This window comes from Symsagittifera roscoffensis, chromosome 4 (genome assembly GCF_963678635.1).
Source record: "Symsagittifera roscoffensis chromosome 4, txSymRosc1.1, whole genome shotgun sequence".
In the NCBI taxonomy this organism is placed as follows: domain Eukaryota; kingdom Metazoa; phylum Xenacoelomorpha; order Acoela; family Convolutidae; genus Symsagittifera; species Symsagittifera roscoffensis.
In genome coordinates, this window is record NC_087065.1 from 60,693,261 (window position 1) to 60,709,191 (window position 15,931).

Consider the following 15,931-nt stretch of genomic DNA (forward strand, 5'->3'; position numbering starts at 1 on the left):
TGGGTTCACCCCCCCCCCTTCCCCCTCCCCGAGATAGACCAATAAGATCTTCCGCCCAGCATTTAAGTATCATTAAATTTGTTGAGCACTGCAAGTAAATGCTCGATTCTGATTGGCTGAAAACTCCAAATTTCAAACAAATTAACAACATCATCCCCTCCTCCTCCCCTCAAAACTAAACTGTTTTGGGGCAGAGTTTTGGGGATAACTTTAACTCGTTCATAAACCAAACTACAATTCCTAGAAATCTAAAAAATAAATACAAACCTGAAGAAAATTTCTATCCGATGAATATCATTACATTTTTAAAAGAGAACATGCGACAAATTTACATTGAATTTTTTCAACGAAAAAACTTAGCCAACAGACAATTGGAAACGAGTCAATGAACGCAAGCAAACAAAAAAATGTGACTAGTTCTTTCGAAAAATAATCTCAATTTTCAATTTAACTAGCAAAAATAGATGGCCTTAAAACTCTTTGAATTTCTTGAACACATTATGATTGACACTTTTCTGATAAAATTAATCCAATTCGAGAAAACTGGATCAATAGGTAGAACTTTGAATTCGCTGGAAATTCTGATAATTAACTTGCATTTTCGAAATTAGAAGTCAATCACGTTTTTCTTGACCTTTGCACTTTCGCTGTTCGATAGCGGAGTTTGCCTTCCATTTAATAAAGCAAATGAACTGAACTTACAAAGCAATCAAAAGTCAAACCGCGAAAAAGTTATTTGAGCCTGAACATATTTTTAAGACTTTTCCTGAAAAAAAAGGAAAAAAAATCGCTACCTCTAGAAAGGTCTGAACCTACGTTCATCAACTCTTTAAAAAATCAGATCAATTTACCTTAAAAAAATTCTACTATGACGAATTTCGCTCGCACTTTAGAAAACGCTTATTTGCAACTTTGTGATAGAATTCATCACCTCCTCCTTAGTGAAAAATGGTGGAATACAATCATAAACTGACATCATAAACTATAACATCAACATGGATAATTGATCTCTAATATATTACAATTTATATACTGAATCAAATTATATTAACTCAATAGATTATAATCTGTAAAATCATCTGAAAAGATTTTATCGTCAGCAGCAATTTTTTTAATTTAAATTTTTGCACTTTAATAACATCGAAATATTTAAAAGTTTGTCACCACTTAGCGCCTTTGTTTCTCTTTAAGTACAAAGGCCGGTTCAGTTTGTGTTTGCATTTGATCAAGTTATGAATAGCGGTTTTCATTTGAGTTTTTCTAAGACTTGCGTTCACCGAAACAGTAGCAAGGCGATAAGAAGCAATACTTGCACACGAACTCCAGATTAGGCAGTTCTAGCCACAGTTCCGAGACGTTATTTTGACTGGCCGAGTGAGTGGAAAAAGGTAGACGAGGGTTAATCAGGTTGTTCCGCATGTAGCCCTCCGGCCCCGTGAACTCAATACTTCGGTCATCGGACGATTCTGAACCCGAGGAGTTTCCCGAGATGCACGAGTTGTTTTCAGTTCCTGACGAGTTTGACCTCATAATAAAACTGCCGTGCACCAAATTTGAAGGTGCTCCTGTTCCGTTGGATGGAAAATTTTGCGATTGAGCTGGCGAAAAGTGTTGGCCCAACGAGCTCATTACCGCACGCTGTACTAATAGTTGGTTATTTATGTAACTGCTCTGGCTGATATGATGATGGCTGGAAGACATTCCTCCATAGTGGTCTATGTGGAGATCAATGATTCTTCCTGAGGTCGTTGACCTCGATGACTCGCTTCTCGGAGCTATCACACTCCAACATTCGATTTGATCATTGCTTTCACTACCCGAACTGTCTCTGTCTCCGTCACTCTGCTTTGCTCTGTTCGATTTTAAAATTTTGCTGGGGGGTCCAAACTGCTCTTGTAACTCATCGGTGCATCCGTTGCTTGATGAGTTACTTTGAAAACTACCTTGAGGTGAAATACAGTTTGGTGCATGATTTGAACTGCGGTTTGTTGGCGATTGCGAAGTTTCAATTGGGGATAGCTGGTTCTGATGGTAGTTAGGCGATGATTGAGAAGAGTTGCTTTGCCGTTCGGCGGCAAGTTTGCAAAACTGCGGAGGATTCTGACCAGGAAAGTCAGACTCCATTTTTAAAGGGACTGCCGATTGATTTGATTTACTTCCAGGAGCTCCAAACAGATCTGAACGGAAAAATAAAACTATCAATAATATAGCAAGGAAAATATTTCAGCAGACGAAGCTGAATTTATTGTCGGTTAAAAACGTTTACTATATTGACAACAGCCAGCCGTTCAAACCTCAAATTTTCTTCACTTTGAATATTAGATTTTAAAATGAGACTCTTACTTAATTGCTCATCCATTAAAAAAAACCTTTTTTTAAATCAAGGTTTTGCTCCATTAGAAGCTCATAACTAATTGATCACATACAGGAAAATTTTCTAAGAAAAACAGCACTTCTGTGAATTGAAGATTTTCCCGTCCTTTCATTTCGATGAACAAGAATTTGTCAAAGGAAAAAATGCGCTCTAAAGCGATAAAAAAAAAGAAATTCTGCGAATATGAGCTAATATTCACTCCTTTGATCACAGCCAAAGGACAGTTAGACCTTGAAGCTCTTTCATCTCCAAGAAACTAATATGGTCGACAATATTTTGCTACAGAGGCGAAGCTGAGCCTTAAAACTATCAACCCACTCACGATACAAAACTCACGATACAAAATGAATGACTACGATTAAAAGCAACTGAAACTTTCAAACAAATCGTTATTTTTTGTCAAAAAAAATTAAAAACTGCAAAAAAGCTGAAAATACTGGAACAAAAATGCCTGCACTTTTTTTACAAGGAACTTTCGGAATGCTAGAAAAGCCTGCACATTTTACAAGGATCTTTCGGAGTGCTATAGAAAACCTTTTCGGAATGCTATAAAAAACCCTTGCTACAAAAAATCCAGAATGCTATAAAAAACCTAACAGACAATTGGAAAGAGTAATGAACACAAGGAAATAGAAAAAATGGCTGACTTCTTTTAGAAAAACTTCAAATTTCGAATTTCAAAGAAAAAATAAATGGCAACAACGCTCTTTGAATTTCAAGATCATTTTATTATTGATAACTTTTGGATAAAAAACCCTATTTGAGATAACTGGATCATTAGGTAAACTTTTTATTCCATTAAGTTTAAATCCACTTTCGAAACTAGATGTCAATCACATTTTCCGTGACTTTTACACTTTCGTTGTTCGATAGTGGAGTTTTCCTTCCTTGCAACAAAATAAATGAAATGAACTAGAAAAGAAACCAAAAAACAAACCGCGAAAAATCATATTTGAGCGTATAAATTTTAAGACTTTCCTGCAAAAAAAAAAACAAAAAATCACTAAAACCTATATAAAATTATTCACTATATTCATGACTCTCAATTAATTATTAGGGTTGGAATCACGACTGCAACAGCTATAAAACGATTTTTTACTCGACCCCATCTTGACGATTAATTGTTGCACCTGATTTTGCGTGAAAAAATAAGAAAAATATTGAAACACATTCAATACAAAGTTCTTCCCACTTTCAGTGGTCGCAATGAAGATCAGTTTGACTATTGCTTAGTTTGCGCAAAAATGTTGCCAAAATTGAAAATATAGTAATTAGTAGGAATAAGTTTGAAGCATTTGTTGATCAAAAATTCATCATCTTAGCATTCATTATCAATATAAAACAAGTTTCTAACCTGGATCGTCTGTCTCGTCACTATCGAATATGAAATTGTTGGCAACAGGAGCAGCAATGTGGGGTGCGGGCGAGATGTCGTTTGAGGCTCCTTGATTCAAATTCTGTTTCGGTGGTCCCAGTGAGTCACCCATATGTTGATGGTCTCTTTTGAGACTCAGGGATTTCGTTGTTGATTGCACTCGCATGGGTGAGTTTTGCGCAGTCGCTGAAAAATTAATTGCAGCAGAACGTTTGAATTTTAATGCATCTCTGTTAAAACTACTCAATTAGCTACCGTCTTCGGGATCTACTTAACAACCCCACCCTACGGTGTCTAGTTAAGAATTGCCAACCGTATGAATAACAACAGTAAATAAGCCCTAGAGCGTTCCTTTTATATTTTGAATTTTGCTGCATTCCGATTGGTCAAAAATTCGACTAACGTTAATCTACTTAACAATTAGTCCCCTGTCTTGAAAGGGTAATTGTTAAGCAGATTTTTTCTTCTTAATTAATAACTAAGCTATTTTTTTCGTCGTTTTCACTCAATCTCAAAAAACCAACGAGTATGCCCTGCATTTTGCAAAACCATTTTCAAGAATATACCCACAAAAGCTTTGATTCCAGTTAGGGGTGGATATTTTTCAGTAGATAGCAAAGTGGGAAGATTGTTAAGTAGATCCAAACTTAGTATAGAATTAACATTAGCGAGCGTAGTTTAAGTATGATAGTTGGTTCCCTTCAAAAATATGACCAGTACCTCGCGGTCAAGTATCATACTTGCACCGCGAACTTGGTTATCTTGAAAACTAAAGAAAAATGATAATTCAGCAAAACAAAACTCACGAGCATCAACTGGTTCTGTTTATAAATCTCGACTCAAAATAGAATAACTGCCACTCCAAATAGAGATAAGTTTATTGTAGGTTAAACTCCAACTGCAGCAATCAGAAAGTGTCACTTTAACCTAGTTTTATTCAAATAAGCAAGAAAATGGCGTTAACTTATTGCACTCTATCGTATATTTTATAAATTGGTTCAATTTAACCGATGACGCACGAAAAAACGGAGAAAAGACAACGATAACAAAAACTAAAAAGTGAACAATTAGAAAAAATAGCGATAAGACGACAAACAAAATTTTATCACTGCCCTGGGTTCAACTCAATAGCCATCTTTGAAGAAAAAAAAGAGATAATTTATATCTTTTTTTGCACTTTTTCGTTCTTTGCACCAAATACTACCCACTTGATTTCACCCGACCTGACTTCAAGCCAGTTGGCCAACTTTTAAATCAAAGCAGTACCTGCATTGGCAAAGCTAGGATTATGTTAGATTATATCAAGTTAAATATGGTTCTGCAAAATAGTAAGCAAATTTTATAGTTTAAAGCACTAATTAATGGTTTTTTATTGACTATCAAATCATTCAAAAGCGATTGCGTCTTAAACTCAATAATAGCCAAAAACTATTTTTAGTGCAAAATTTGGTACACAACATCTACGAATTATAAACACAATTTGTACAGTTTTATACAGACAATATTGGAGTCAGATGTTTTTCACATTTCTTGCTTTTCATGAAAACCACAAAAAAGCCTAATTAGCTAAAAACAAAAAAAAATACAAAAAAATCATCCCTTTTCTTGGAAAAAAAGTAGAAATGGGTTACTTTGCTAGGGAAAAGGTTGTTGTGCTAATTCTCATTTGTGTGTACTGATATTAAGGCAAATGCGGCGTAAAACAAGAGAATTAAGTAACGGAAAATTTAGCGTTTCCACAGCTTAGAAAAGCAGCTAAAAATACTTTTGAATTCAAGTATTTGAAACTATTTTTTGGGCAATTAATTTAGCAGGTTCTCAATTAATTGATTGGCTGTAACAAGCTCTGACAACTGATAAATTCTCTGTAAAACATTGATTGTTCCCCAGCGAATCAATTAATCCCAAGCCCTGGTATCGACTCTGATGCGTAGAAATCTGTTGAGCTGAATTTACGTTAGATTTTTTTTTTAGAAAAATACTGAAAAAACTGAAACGCAAACATTCCGTAAGTTAATTAAAGCCAGTATTAACCCAGATTCTTAGAATGTTGAAATATGGCTTTTTAGCATATTTAAAAAAATTTGATATGAAAAGCCAAGATTGTAATCAAATTTATCAACATATCCAACTGACAGTTGGAAAAAAGTTATGAACGCAAGGAAACCGAAAAAAAACCGACTTGTTTTTTCAAAATCTTCAATTTTTGAGTTCCGAAGAAAAAATAAGTCTTTAAATTCATTTAACTCGTAGAACAATTTATGATGGACACTTTTTTGTTAAAATTAACACAAATTGAGAAAACTGGATCATAGGTAAAACGTTTATTTCGCTGGGAAACCTGATAATTAATTTCTATTTTTAAAATTAGAAGTCAATCACGTTTTTCATGACCTTTACAATTTTGCTGTTCAAAAGTGGAGTTTGCCCTCCTTTCAACAATAGAAAAAAACTGAACTTAAAAAGAAATCACAAGTCAAACCGCAAAAAATCAATATTGAGCATGAACAAATTTTCCTGAAAAAAAAAGAAAAAAAACCAGCAAGACCTATATAAGAGTCCTCACTACGTTCATTACTTTTAAACAAAATCAAAAATTCGAAAAGAATTCTGAATTCGAAAAGTGAATTTAGGAAGTTATTAAAAAATAAACCAATCACAGAAAAAAACGAACGATAAAAAAGTTTGATTTTTCCTGGATAAACTACACGACCTAAAGTGAAAACTCATTTTGCTCATCACGAATATTTTAAAAAATACAAAACAAACTTACTGATTTTGAGACGAGTAGCGTAACCAATTTAGTAATCACAAGTTTTCGTCTTCTTTTTAGATTACGTTATAAGTTCTGAGAGGAAATGGAAACTTGATCGTTGATACATTTCTACTTTTAAGGAAATACAATTCAAAAATAACCTGTTCTTCCTAATTCAGATGTCCGTTTATGTCTGATTAGTATTCCTATATATATTTATATTCGCTTTCAGTCTAATTCGTATTCACCAAACCAAATATTCACTGTTTCAAGAGTTTTTTTTTAATTTCAAGAAAGAAATAATTTCACTTTAAAACACAATTTAAAAAAACCAAAAACTTTCAAATCAATTTTATTTGAAAGTGCAAAATAGTGAGAAAAATTTGACCAGACGTTCATTTTCGAGGTTAACTCAAATTAGCTGCATAAATGAAACATAATATGTTAGAACATTATATCGATGTTCTATCAAAAATAAAAGTATCGAAAAATAAAGGTACTTGAGAAAAATGTAAGCATGCAGAGAAGATAAATAATTTTCACTAAAGTTCTCGTAAATAAAAAATCTCAATAAGAAATCAGAAGTCGCCTAAGTTCAAACTGATTTAACTAGATAGAGTAATATAAAAATGAATAATTTGAAAGCCAAAAATTAAGCTCAGAACAAAAAGTCGATCATTAATAGGCGTCACGTAGACCGACCAAAGTCGTACTATATGCGATCAGTTTCAAAACGCAAAATGAACTGTCTGATTCATATCAGAACACATAATTCAGCTCACAGACATATCGACTGAAGCAGCTTTAAAGGACCAATTTTCTCAAAAGAAAAATCCTGCGGCGCATGATAATCAACAAGTCAGCGAGGAAGTTGGATTCCGGAGAGAAACTGCTTAGGGCTAACGAAATAACTTCAAAAATCCACACAAACCTTCTGTCAACCATTTATTGACTTGTATTTGCAGCTGGTTTACATGTATCTACTCAAATTTTACGCACGATTTGTTACATGCAGTTTAAATGTTATTTTTTTTAGTTACTTGAGCAAAAATACGATTAGAATTAATCAGATATTTTAAGCTGATTGAACTATCAAAACATGATTGAACAGAAACTGATTTTGCAAAAAAATATATAGGGTGCGTAAATAATATAATATTGCAAATAATCTGGAATGATGATGTTTACTTGATGCTAAATGAACACTACTTCGTCACTCGCGCAGTTTAAGACAATCCGTAAAGACTTAGAAAGCCCGAACTGCAAAAAAATAAGAAAGTGAAGAAAGACATTAGTAAAGAATATGTTATCGCGGTTAGCCTGATTGATCCACAAGCACGAAAATCTTGTCATAAGTATTTTCAAAGTCTCATTTACGTCATTTTGAGTTTCTGACAACGCACCATTTCAGGGGATAGTCTCGTTAAATTTAAGAGGAGTTTTAGCAGGCAATTTTAGGAAGCATTTTTAAACTGCTCTTGTCAGCATTTAATATTTACCTATTTTTTCAGTACACTTCGACAAATTAAACAGAACTTAACTTTGAAAATACAGAATAAAGAAATAGGCCAAAACGCTGACTAGTCTCTGCAGGCGCATAGAAATTAGGTTTCCATGGAAACATCTCAAAATGAGGACACTAAGCCGATGAAGTCCAATATCGTTCGGGCAGAAAAAAAACTTTAAGCGATTTAAAAAAACATAGCCAATCGCAAAAGAGTAATTAAAAAAGAGTAATGAACGCAAGTAAACATAAAAAAACACTGACTTTCATGAAAAAATCTCAACTTTCAAATTTCAAAGAAAAAGATAGATGCCCTTTAAGCTCTCTGAAATTCTAGAACAATTTTTGATCGGTGCTTTTTTGATAACATTAACCCAATTAGAGAAAGCTGGAACAATAGCTGAAGTTTTTATTCCGCTGGAAATCTAAAAATTAAATTCCACTTTTGAAACTAGAAATCGCTCACGTTTTTTTTGCACCATTTTCACGTTCGTATGTGGAGAGTGCCATTGACGTCATTTTCAGAAGATGAATTTCAATTGAACTCAAAAATAGCATATATACCTATGTGAATTCATAAATGCACCAATATGTACGAAAAAAAACAAAAAAAAAATCATCGCGACCTATATAAGAGTCTTCCCTATGTTCATCGACTCTTAAAAACTCATTCAAGGGCATCCTCATCTATCAATATAAGGTATTTGGGCAACACCGCGTAGATATTTTACGAATATTGGGACGTAAATAAAGTAAACTCGCTCAGTGATAGCTTGCCAGACATTTTCTGCTCCGTTTCATTCTGCTTGTGCGACTTCAAAGTTCGCACAATACTTAAACATTTTTCGTCTTTGGTAAAGTCTGTTTCGATGAAATCTTGTATATTAAAACTTTTAAATAGTAAATTAAACCTTCAGACGGCTCTCCTCACCAGAGCTCTAAAAGTCAAAAAATTTTCACGTACTTTAAAATCAAGTTAAATGATCTCATAACCCGTGAGGCGACAATTCGTATCAGCAGATTAAGCAAGGAACAATGACTCAAGCGCAGTATTCGTTTCGTGCCGCACGTAAGCGCAGCCGAGCAAGCGTTTTCTACTTGCCAGTCTCTTGTTACGAATTGTCACCTGTTACGAATTTTCGCCTGTTACTAAGTGTCGCCCTACCCCATAAATTCAAAAAAACTTCAACTCACCGATGAATTCACCAGCAAAACTTTTTGAATCAACTGCCAAACTGGAACAGGCTATTAACGAAATTTTTTACTTGTTATTTTATTGTAGCTAAATAATTTCTTATTTTTTTTTGATTTTATCAAGTTTTAATTTAATTTGGCTTGTGATTGTGAACTAACAACACAAGCCAAAATGCATGGTCTCCATACAAAGATTGCTAAACTTCTGGTTACAATATCAGTTTTTTTGTTGGAACATGAGAGGTTTTTTGTCCTGACATGAGAGGCAAAACTTTCCCGCGCAAGGCATCAAACAAAATATACGTTCAAACTCAATATCAAACACGTTTTGCGAGATGGACCTCTTAAAAGCAGGTTTTACCGGAGCCCTTCCAATGAAGAACGTCGCTTTTTGCAAACGTTATCCTTCAAGCTCAAAAACTATCAAAATCTCACCTGGTAGCATGATTGTATTGAGAAATTGTTCAAGTGAAATTCTTAAAATTCTTCCTGCAGCCGGTTTAATGTCAAAGAGGAGGAAAATAATGGGTGTTGCTTTTTAACCAAAATAGCCAGCCAATCACAGCAAAGTTATATGGATAGGAAGGAAACTATTTTGCGTAGGTGGAGTGGGTGGCATTTAGCATTCACGGTAACTTGCCTTGAAATTTGATCTCAGAAGCTCATACTGGGAGAATTAATACAAATTAAAGACCAAAACTGGATCACCAACTGTAACAAGAACAAAATTGGGAAAAAGTGCACCAGTGTTGGCCTCTTAAACGTGCCCGAGCATCCCATATTTTCTTACTTCCACCTTAACTTCTTTTCTCAATAAACCGTTATTGCATCCTAAAAAATATTATCAAATTGTATGCTACAGGAAAAGCCAATTTATAATTCATATTACCAAAAATAACACGGCTAATAAAAAAATTTAAGAAAGACAAAACGACCAAAGTCTAAATGAACGTAAAATAGAATGACTACCGTTTTGCTTGAAAAAAATATAGAAAAGTAGAATTTTTTCCCGGGGACAGGTAATTGAGTATACAGGAAGTCGCAACGACAAAGATGATCCCATGTACTAATTTTTAATGAAAGGAAATAAATTGAATTTTGTCGAGTTGAAATTGGAGTAAGTAAAATTAGCCTAACTCTTATTTTTTATTCATTCATTAACAAAACGAGAATGGCTGGTCCAAGTATCACACATAATGTTCCGGCTAGATTTTTGCTTGCAAAAAATCAGATCAAAAATCATTAATATATTTTGAATTTTTCATTTTTCAAACCTGCAGCCATTTAACCTAACCTGCTTGCAATGAAATTTTCCTGCAGCAAAAATTCAACTGTTTATGGGCTCTTTTTCAGTCCCCACGCTTTTGATTTTTCCTGAAACTTGATTTGAGAAAGCTTATATAAAATTTGCATAAAAACGTGTAAGCGTGAACATGTGAACAAATGTTTACAACTTTTCATACATAAAAATTACCGAATAAAAAGACTTAAGCAAGTTTGTTAATAAAATACGAAGGGAAATCGAAACTGGAAAAGAGCTTGTTGCTGCTATAAAAAGGACAATATGTTCGGCTCTTTTCCACTTTTCACCCACATTTGAAACTCTATTTTGAAAAAATATTTTAAATCTGTCATTGTGCAAAGCAAAGGTAAACAATTAACTATTGTGAACAGATTTGTTCTTCCTACTTTGCTTCGTAACATCTCGCATTTAGCCAAGAATTTTCGAAATATAGGGGTTAGTAAGTGGAAAAGGGCCAGAGTTCAACATATAAAATGGCCAACAGACAGTTAGTAAAGTATAAAAGGAGGCACGTAGCATAGTGGTAAGGCCTTCACTTTGAGATCGTCAGATCATGTAATCGATCCCCTACCATGACAATGATAGTGAGTGAGTATCATATATTAACATATATCATCAGCCGAAACCATTGGAGCCAAAGAAAACAAAAATGAAAAAAAAAAACGAAAACAATCAACAAAAAAAGAAAAAAATAAGAGTTGTTTTGAAAGCAACAAAAAAAAATCAAATGAAACGTCCAAAAAATCAGTTTCCGGGAATTCCATCAGGACAGACATGCCAACTGATTCAACTGATTTTGTTTAACTCGAAAAAAGTCTATATTCCGATTTGATAACGCTGGCTAATCGCAAGCTTAAAAATATATAATCAAAATCACTTTGTCCTTTTACTTAATAACGATTAATAGGGCTTCGAAAGAATTTCACAATTGATCTCCTGCGTTGAGTTGTATAAATTCGGACAAAAAACGCACCCTAAGCCACTGTTCCTTCCAGTCTTTTCGAGAAGTAGTCGGATCAAAAGGGTGACCGTTGTGCGAGTAGGCCCTCATTGGCCCTAATTGGATGTTTAGAACAAACAAACGAGTCAAAAATGAAACAATCGAACCCAGCAGTTTCATTCCACTCATTACACTGTTCTACTTGCCCAGTGGCTACCTTTACCATCTCATTATGACTCAATTATAGTATTATCACACTAATACCTGATGAGAAAAGCCGTGAAAGGACATCACCATAAAAAGTAGAAACGTTGTTTTTAGTTATTGTATATTTACTAATGAAATCGTCCATGCTGTCATGAGGACGAGATCCCTCCAGCACCGCTGTGGTGTTCATGCCTGACGTCAATTGGTGACTCAGAGAAGTAACAACCCTCCTACAGGGGTCGCTTATTGCGCCGACAGCAGACAGCTCCGTGGGTATTTTTCGGGATGCAAGAGTGTGCAGCGTGTTATTAATTGCGGTCGTTGAGGGTTTGGCTCTTGCATTTCGTCCGTACACTACTCTGTCTTTTGACATTCCCACTTCACAGCATTTTTTGAACCTGCACGCTCTGCATTTTGATTTCACCTAAATTAATTACAAACGTAAAACATTGGTTCAACTTAGAGCTAGTTAGACAGACCAGCAAAAATATATTTCACTTGCTTATATATTGGTCGACATTGAAAACGTAACAGCCAACTTTCGATGAGACAAAAATGGTTTAAGTTGAACTTTTTTGACAATTTGCAAACTCCATTTGCCTGCTCTGTGATATATAAATTTGTTAAACGCTTTAAAAGCTATAGATGAACACACCAACACTTCGGAACAGAATTGTTCTTCAAACCTTACAACTTATCATTAAGCGTTTAATAAAACAGCATGTAAATAATAACACGCCATAATAACACGTAAAACAACAATAAAAGTAAATGAGGGGAGTGGATGAGGGAAAATTTCACCAATGAGGGGAGTGGAACAGAGCCAAACTCGCTTTTTAAGGTCAAAGAACTATACAAAGGTGAAATATACGCCATAAACACACCGGCTCTTTTTCCTTTTCCCCAACCTCACACGAGCATCAGTTTTATAGTGTAGCGAGCGCTTTTACAAGGTTAATTATGCAGACCAAATATGTCTGTCATGGCCCAATTAGTCCGTATGTAAGTTCATAACAATCGAACAATGTGAAAAAAAAATTGCTTGGAAAATTTTGCAGGTAGGGGAAAAGGAAAAAGAGCCAACATACCTTCTCTCTTAAGATCAAAACTGGGTCTAGGCTAATTTTAGGTATAATTTTCTTTCAAGCTTACAGTTTAAAATATGATCAAACGTAAATTAGTAGCTGAATGTGATCAGCTTTACTTCAAAAGCGTGGGTTGTTTAGCTTTTACAGTTTCTGCAACCAATTAATTTCAACAAAAGAATTAGCAAAATTATTGATAATGCGTTTTCAATGTCGCCCAGCCCAGAAAATTAACAAAAGTGCTCGTATCAGTGCGAAGTCCTTAATGTTCCGATTGCGTTTTAAATTCTTTGGAAAAAAGTAAAATAAAAATAGCTATTGAAATTTAAAAAAAAACTAAAAAATATTTTAAAAAATTTTTGGATCTTTTTTGAAAATCATCCCACCAAACGCTACGTAAAGTACAAAGTGACATATTTGCATATAGCAAATATTGAACAGACCAAGGAGCATGCCTCAATCCAGTTTGGAACAATTTCTTAGGGATTAAATCTCCGCCTACGAGTTATTAGCACGAAAACTATTGCGCGTTTTTTGTCTCAATTTGGCCGAAGTGGTTATCTTTAAACCCCCAATTTTTACGGAAAATAATCAAAGGTGAAGCATCTTTTTAAAATTGAGCTCAAGACACCATAAACTTACGAATTAAAATTAAAAATTCCGTCAAAAATTGCTAGTTAAAAAGTCAAAAATTGTCTCGAAAAAACCACGCCGAGCACAAATATTCCGTCACTTTCTTCGACAGTCGGGAGCAATAAGCTGCCTCAATTCAATTTGGAACGATTTCTTAGTGCGGGATAACTCACTACTTGTAAAGTATAAAGCGAACAAATTAGTCATACTCAGTTGGGCCCATGCAGATTAAGAGATCGATTCCCCGAGGAAGCAAAGAGCTTTTTAAATTGGTCTGAATAAAAAACCATTCCGAGCATATATATTTCTTCGAAAGTCTGAACAATAAAATAACTAGTAGACAGTTGAAATAATTCATGCAGAGGCCAGGCGGAGCTTCGAATCACTTGTGATACATCGCAAACATGGGATGACAAACTAAGTTGACAAAAAAAAGACGAAAGCCACGAAATTTAAAAAAAAAAAAAGTTGAAATTACTAAAATTAGATTTCTCAACAGAAATTTCACATCACGATTTGCCTCAAAGGAAATTCAATTATTCAATTTGAGGAAAAATTATCGAGTTAGCATAGAACAAGTTTCAAAGAGTCAATAATTTTCAAGTAGAAGCTCAAAATTGATAGCAACTTTTTTTCTGAGCCAAATTTCGTTTAAAATGATTTAAAAAAAGAGAAACAGGGGGTTTCAAAAATGATACTGTTAAATGCAGTAGAGCTGATTATGTACTTGTTTTCTACTTCACAGACGTGTTATGAATTAAAATTAAGACTGAGCTCAATTTTGCCGAATGGAGTATAACAAAAAGTAATGCTGTACTAACGTGATGACTGATATCGCAATTCCACGACAGAGGACAAACCGACCTCTGATTGTCCTGCTTCGTCTGCCGAAGGAAGAACAGTTTGCATGACTCACACGTGTACTCGCCAAAATGCAGACCAGAGGCACGGCCGTCGCAAACCCGACAGATCTGATTCGGGTCCGAGGGAATGTGGTTGGCCACCGAGGGCGCCTTCAAGCTTACTGGGCTACTATTTCCAGTAGATCCCATTATCACGTGACTTCCATTCGTTGCTGGTTGTTTCTTGAAACGTAAGGGTGATGTAACTGATCCTTTACTCAAATTGAAACCCCCTTCGCTTGGCCTTCTTTTCGGAGGCTTGGGCACGGTGAGGGGGAAGAAGAGTGACTTCGGACTGCTTTGAGGGGCTTTTCGGGAGGTGACATCAATGTTGTTCGATTGCGATGCTATAATATTGGATGAATCGACATTGAAATTAGGAGTTTTGGGTAACGAATTGAGACGGTGTTGGTTGGGGGACATTTCAACGCATGACATGGCAATGTTCTCCGACATTAAAACAGTGATAGTAGTAATAACAGTAACTCAGAAGAAGTTTGATGGGTGATTTGGTTTTAAGTAAATTGCCAAACTGTGGAATCATTAGTTATGATAAACTTTGTTGTAACAATTCTAGTTAATTGAAAGTCGATAAAATTGAACATACAAATAATGACTTCAATTCGAGCTTTCACAAAATCTTGGACAAAATATGAGTATTGGCAAATATTTTCAAAGCAAGAAAAATATCGATTCAGACCCAGTTCTACAGGAAATCCCGGATAGCTATGATAGCGTTTATGCGGATTCTTGGTCTCGAATCGATTCCAGGAAGGTGAGTTGAACTTGAAAGTTAATTGGCGGTTCTTGTGAAAATAATTCAGCCGGATAAATCTAAGCGGCGGCGGGAAATTAATTAACTTGAGCTCATTTTTGCTTCAATATTTGAGAATCACAAAGCTCAAGACGTGAAAAGAACGCGATCTTTGCTTGGAAAAGACGTAAAACTGTGAATTAATAGTTACAAGAAATCAGAGGTCAGTTGAACAACATGAAGAAATTTCAGATTTTGACAGCGACTTTGTGAGATTGCGATCGACTGTTTGATGAAACTTCGATTTTAACTATGATTTTACTTTGAAGGTTGAGCAATTTAAGGAGCAGCGGTCAGTTGAATTTTGGGCAAACAACAAATTAAGTTCAGAAGGGCCGCTGTAATTATTACGCAATGGTTTGCTTGAGAAAGTCAGAATAACAGCAACTGCACCGTATGAATGTTTTATTTCAATGGTGAAACTCGCCTAAAGTGGTTAAGTTAAAGGCGATGGTATAATACGACAGCTAAAGAATTCACTTACAATCTACAGGAAATAAATGGTACATGTTAAATGTGGTCCACGAGTAGAGCTATAATATAATCTCGCGTGCTTTTACTGAAGAGAAGTTGATGGTATAAATTATCAGGCGCAGTGGTATTACTTTGTACAAGCAGTCCAATTTGAGCAAAATTTTCAGAATAGAGATCAAAATGTTAGCCGACGGCGTGGCCAAGCATGAGATTTGTTCGTTTTGCTAGCACGACTTGAGATATTAGTTCGAAACGACTACGACTTAACACCCGAAAATAATAGAAAAGATGACGTCTACATGGAAAAAAATGAAATGTAGTACTTATCAAACCAAATATAGCATGGCTAGAGTCATTGCGCACACACGTTA

General features: G+C 34.9%; 1 protein-coding gene across 1 annotated transcript; it reads right to left on the reverse strand.

Annotated features, from left to right (window-relative positions):
• Window positions 1–1,002: 1,002 nt before the first annotated feature.
• On the reverse strand, window positions 1,003–15,654 carry LOC134845313 (uncharacterized). The gene is made up of 4 exons (XM_063862288.1): window positions 14,192–15,654; window positions 11,782–12,076; window positions 3,729–3,935; window positions 1,003–2,177 (listed from the first exon to the last, which is right to left on the reverse strand). The coding sequence occupies exons 1-4, from the start codon at window positions 14,726–14,728 to the stop codon at window positions 1,261–1,263; spliced, it is 1,956 nt and encodes a 651-aa protein (XP_063718358.1). The 5' UTR covers window positions 14,729–15,654; the 3' UTR covers window positions 1,003–1,260.
• Window positions 15,655–15,931: the final 277 nt, after the last annotated feature.